Below are 5,930 nucleotides of genomic sequence, written 5' to 3' on the forward strand. Positions count from 1 at the left end.
ATATAAAATGGCCGCAACTCATTCACATGGTTGACACTGACAAAAGATCTACAAACTGCGGTACAGAGTTTCAGGGTGAATCCTGAGGGGATTTGACTGACCTTGGCAGATACAAAATTACATTTCTTGTTATATAGGTCTTGCTTTATCTTGGTTTTAACCGTCCAGCAGAAAAGTATAAAATGAAGTATAAAAAGTAAAGCCATTTTAATATGCTGAGCTCTAAAAAGTTCAAATCAACAACTTTGGACATTGCCAGAGCTGGGGATAACCCACTACTAACATGGAGGACTGCACTATATGGGGTTATTTTGCTGAATTCACACACCTACAATATTTAAATGGCAATGGAATACTCATCTTACCACTCAATCTTAATCTGTGTGAAACTGCTGTTGAAGTTCTAGATGGGAAAAATATTACCAGTTTATGCTTAGTTTAGAAAGCTTTAGTTCCACTTCAAATTTGAATAGCAGTCTTTTACATTACAGTCAGGTAGGTTGGTGGCTATTTTCTTCAAGGTTTTTAAACACATCATTTTAAGTCCTCCTGGCTTGTAAGGGCTGTCTTACGTACAGCCACAAAACCAGCACAATAAATCCTGCTGTAGAACATGGAAAACCAAGGTAATTCAGGACAGGAGCATATAGCAATATCCTGTGCTGTTACACAACTGCATAACATATCACACACACACACACACACACACACACACACACACACACACACACTCTGCCTTTATTCTCTGGGAATCCTGCTGGAGACCACGCACACTGGACTTCTTTTGCTGAACTATACCTAACTGAAAGAGGGTTGTGCAAACCTCTCTATGCTTTAGAAGCCCCAAGACCTTGTTCTCCTCCACCAGGGGTGAGAAGCCGCTTCTGGCTGGGCCTCTCCGGACTCCTGCAGGTCCAGGAGGTGATGCTCCACCTGCAGTCTCGCTCTCGGGTGCACCGCGGGCCCTGGGCAGAGTCAATCTCAGGTCAAATCCTGTGTCCTTTCAGCCCTGGCCTGAGCTCGGTGGGCCAGAGCACCTGGGACTCCAGAGGTGAAGCCCTGGAGTGAGCAGAAGAGCACTGCACTCCTGAGCTGTTGGGATGAGCAGTGGGGGACGCGGCCCTCGCAGGCTCCGGCCCCCCTAAATCCCCTATGAAAGACTGCGCCATACTCTGCTCCTGCTGCAGGGCTCAGGCCATCTCTGCTCCTGCCCTCCTCCCTTTTGGTGTTTCCTTCCTCCTGGTAAATGTGTGCCCCAAGAGCTGAGCTCACTCTGAGCGGCTTCCACCCTCAGACACCCCAGCCTGGCTTTCTCTCCAGCACCCAGAAGCTAGCACCCTCCCCTCAGCCTCCTGGTTTCACTTTCTCTGAGTCACAGCCACCGATGGAAGGCTCCCTATAAAAGGGGCTGTTGCCTATCTAGGGAGAAAGGGTTTTGGGGGTCCTGTAGATGGAGAACGAGAACGTGGGCATCTCTGCTCTGCACTAGCTACCACGCTGGAGTCGCTGCAGGTGGCTCGCAGCAAGGCCCCATCCAAGCACCACTTCTGCTTGATCTCCCCACGGGGGCAGGGGAGAGGAGCCTTCTCAGGGATCTGACCACTCGCCTTCCAATCCCGAGAGAAATCCTGGGATCACCACCGCTGCACTGCTCACAGAGGGAACCTGTTCTGAGCATCTTCCTGATGATTCCCTGTCCTGGGCAAAGTCAGCACTCGGACGAGGCCTGGAGTCTCTCAAGGAGACCAGGATGGGAATCCCCTTGCCATGCTGAGCATGTGCTTTTGGTGCCATGTGGATTCTTTTTGCCTCTCTGCTGTATGTCTGGACACCAAAAGGCCTGGGTCTTGTCTGCCCACTGCCTCACCCAAGTTGCAGTCCCGGGGCTTCCTATGGTTCCTCTATCTCCTCTATGTATATTTTGATTTGCACGAATAACTTAATAATGCATCATTTCTCTTTTGTGAGTAACTCAATATGTAAGTAATTTAATGAGAAAAATAAAATAGAGACAGTAGGAAATAGGAAGGAAAACATTTATTGTTGAAGGGGAAGGGACCCCAGGAAGGGAAAAACAGAGAAGCCTAGGGCCAGAGAGATAGCTGAAAGGACTAAGCACCTGCTTAGGCAAGTGCAGGGACAGGGCTTAGATCCCCAGCACCACATGCAGGCTTGGCATTGCCCCCAGGTGCACTGAGCTAGCCACCAAGGCCAGGTGTGGTGGTGCCTGCCTGTAATCCCAGTGCTGAGGAGGTTGAAAACAGTAGGATCACTAGGAGTCAGAGCTGTGTAGTGAGACTCTGTACCAAATATACAAGAAAGAAAGAAACAAAAAAAGAAGGAAGAGAGGAAGGAAAAAAGAAAGAAAGAAAGAAGGAAAGAAAGAAAGAAAGAAAGAAAGAAAGAAAGAAAGAAAGAAAGAAAGAAAGAAAGAAAAATGGAGAAGCCTAAGAGGTGAAGGGTGATTAGAAATGGTCAACTGCAAAGTGGGTTTATGACATTTTCCCAGAATAAATGGAATTATGGTGCACCACGTGCATGTTTGAATAAAACTTCTTTTCAAAGTTCTGGACTACCGTGCGTGCTGCCTGCCTGCCTGGCATTTTCAAGCCCCAATCCTACAACATTTTACCAAGGAATTTTCACACTCCGCCCAGTCGATCTCCTTCTGCCAGATTGGTTTTCACTGGCAGACACATTAGAATGCCTGCAGACTCGCTCTGCCTTGCAAGAGGAGGAAAGCACACTTACGGGCTGCTTGTTTTCCAAAAGGCCGATTCTGGTGCTCTGCTCAGCGTATGCCCCTCTTCCCAGCAGGGTCTGAATTTGACCCTAAACTGTGAGTCTGCAGAAGTCCAATTTTAAATATCTTTATGAGGGCAAAAATTAAGGTTTCGCTGAATACTTTTCCCTTCCAATTTTATTATTCAACTTCTGCAAAAAAGTCAAAAGTATTAATGATGTTTATTAGTTCGATAGTAGAAGTGAGAGGGAAAAAAGTATAAATTTAAAGGTTTTGAAGGAAGATTTCTGCTGGATTTGGCCGTTGCTGTCATTCCTTTAGACATATAGTAACAGGTCTGGGTTTGAGTTATTAAAAAGATGCGGTCATAAAAGAAAAGAAAATGAGAGGAAGAATAAAGAAAGGAGGGAGCAAAGAAACACTGCGAGCAGACTGGACGGGACCGGTTTGCACTGGGCAGAGGGTAGGTTGTCTCACGCTAGATCGCTGCCCCAGATCCCAGAGCACGGTTCAATGCGAGCTGCGTCTAAGCGGTAGCTTTGAAGTCAGAGCAGCAGACAGGATTTAACAGATTGGGAACTGCACTTACACACAGAATATGAAAAGCTACAATGAACCCCCTTGCATCTTGCTTAAAAAAATCTAGTGAATTAGTTTTTCTAGAAAAATCACACTTGTTCTTTTCTACATTTAGGACAAGGTCTGCAGGGTCTGCAGGGTCTCATTGTGTAGGTCAGACTCATAGAGATGCTCCTCTTTGCAGCCTTCCGAGTACTGGGACCACAGGGGCAGGCCACCACGCCCAGGCTCACTCGCTGTCTCAGCATGCCCTGCGACCCCTGAGCAGGCGCTTTACTACACTGAGCTGTCAGGCCAACCCTTAGAAAAATAGCACTTTTTATAAGTCTCTCTCAGGTCTGAGTTTGTATTCATCCCAAAACTAAATTAGAAAGACAAGACACTTGCAAGAGGACCATGAGGAACCTGTGAAACATCTCACACTGAGAAAAAAGTAAGGAAAGGAACACCTGTGACCAGCATGCATTAATTGCAGCTCACTATTCAGATACGGTTAACACAAACCCTTTGAGATGAAGACAGGAGAACATCTTGACAAGAAATGGCTTACATTTATTCTCCAAGGTTTCTTGGCAGGTAACTATCAAACACAGATTAGTATGACGGATAAAAGTGATTTATGATTACTGACATTCCCCATAGGTTTATCTAGAGGTCTTTGCAATGCATTGAATAGTACTTACACTGCAGTCAGAAATCAAGATACAGCAGTATGCCAGATGTTTCTAGGTACATGGAAAGTGTATAAGTTGTACCGTAAAATAAAGGAAATACACATAAATGCACACACATGCCCCCGCACAAAATAGGATATATAGATGTGATTTTAGAAAGTGATCAGAGAATTTCCAAGAGAGGAAAATGGAAAGGACAAATGGTAGCACTGACCAGCAGTGTAATTTATATTTTTTGGGCAGGGCAGGGGTGTGGTGGTTGTACCAGGAATCAAACTCAGGACCTCACACTTGATAGACAAAGGCCACACCACGGAACTGAATCTTCAGCCCATCTGCAGGTTCATTTCAATTGTCTGGAGCCCTCGCTCGGTTCCAGGACTTTGTGGTGGTGGTGGTTGTTGCTGGGAGTCTAACTCAGGATCTTGAGCTCTCCAGGCAGGCACAGTACTGCTGAGCTATAATCCAACCCCCTTTTCTAGCACTCTCAGGACAGCGTTCTTCACCTCTCTGTTCCTGAGGCTGTAGATGAGGGGATTCAGCATGGGGGTCACAATGGTGTAAAACACAGAGGCCACCTGATCCTTGCCCAGGGAGTAGGACTGCTTCGGCTTGAGGTAAGTAAACATCATAGTGCTGTAAAAGATGGAGACGCCCACAAGGTGCGAGGCACAGGTGGAGAAGGCTTTTTGCTTTCCTGAAGTAGAGTTAATTTTCAGGATAGTGGAGAGGATGGACATGTAGGATCCAGAGATGGTGATGAGGGACACTATCAGGGTGGAACCAGCAACAAGAAGTACCATGATTTCAACCTTATAGGTGTCACTGCAGGACAGGGCTAACACTGGGGATGTGTCACAGTAAAAGTGATGGATGACATTGACATTGCAGAAGTGCAGTCTGCTCATGAAGATGGCATTAATGGTGGAGTCGAAAAAGCCAAGCACATAAGGACCAGCGAGCAGGCCCCAGCACAGTCCTGGGGACATAATGACCGGATAGTGCAGAGGGCTGCAGATAGCCACATAGCGGTCGTAGGCCATGGAGGAGAGCAGAAAGCATTCAGTGCCACCAAAGAGGATGAAAAAGTACATCTGGGTGAAGCAGCCCAGGAATGAGATGCTCTTGGTGGAAGACACTAAGTCCTGTAAGGCTCTGGGGGTGATGACACTGGAGTAGCTGAGGTCGAGGAAGGACAGGTGAGTGAGGAAAAAGTACATGGGCGTGTGCAGCTGGGGGTCCAGGCAGATGAGCAGGATCATCCCTGCGTTCCCCAGCACCGTGACCAGGTAGATGAGGAGGAAGAGCAGGAAGAGGCCCAGCTGTGTCTCTGCAGAATCCACCAGCCCCAGGAGGATGAAGTCGGGCACATCGGTAGAATTCGGTCTAACCATGTTATCCTGTTGCAATTATCTGTTTAATAATATGTGATATTTAGTCTGCGTGACTTCAAAAATATCTCACTGTGAATAATAAAGATTTTTCTTAATATAATTTAGTGTTACTATGAATCATAAGGTTTTCATCTAGTGGCATGAAAAAATAAAATTGTCATGTATAGATACAGGTATAGATTGACATTTGCCATTAATATTTCAAATGATTATTGTTTAGGTAGTAGGGGTGACCCTGAAAATATTGTGAGTACTTTCAATAATCAACACGTGCAATCCATATGAAGACCACTAGTGTAGACACTGGAATATATGTGGACAACTTATAATAGAGTGAGGGCCCCAAGAGAAACCTCTGAAATGAGACCAATTCCGTGTTAACAGTGTCAACTACCAAGAGCTGTTCACTGCAAAGAGCATAATGAGGGAGCCCCCCCACCCTGCCTTTCTCTCTTTTTCATCTTCGTGACGCAGCGTCTCACTGCACTCTCTGTGTAGCCCAGGCTGGCCGTGAACTGGCTGTGCTCTTCCTGCCTCAGC

General features: G+C 46.4%; 1 protein-coding gene across 1 annotated transcript; it reads right to left on the reverse strand.

The window, feature by feature from the left end:
• Nucleotides 1-4,454: 4,454 nt before the first annotated feature.
• Nucleotides 4,455-5,390, reverse strand: LOC101571181 (olfactory receptor 8H1-like). Its single transcript, XM_004645791.1, has one exon. The coding sequence runs from the start codon at nucleotides 5,388-5,390 to the stop codon at nucleotides 4,455-4,457; it is 936 nt and encodes a 311-aa protein (XP_004645848.1).
• Nucleotides 5,391-5,930: the final 540 nt, after the last annotated feature.

The sequence above is a fragment of the Octodon degus genome, unplaced genomic scaffold (genome assembly GCF_000260255.1).
Source record: "Octodon degus isolate 3935 unplaced genomic scaffold, OctDeg1.0 scaffold00239, whole genome shotgun sequence".
NCBI classification, from domain to species: Eukaryota; Metazoa; Chordata; class Mammalia; order Rodentia; family Octodontidae; genus Octodon; species Octodon degus.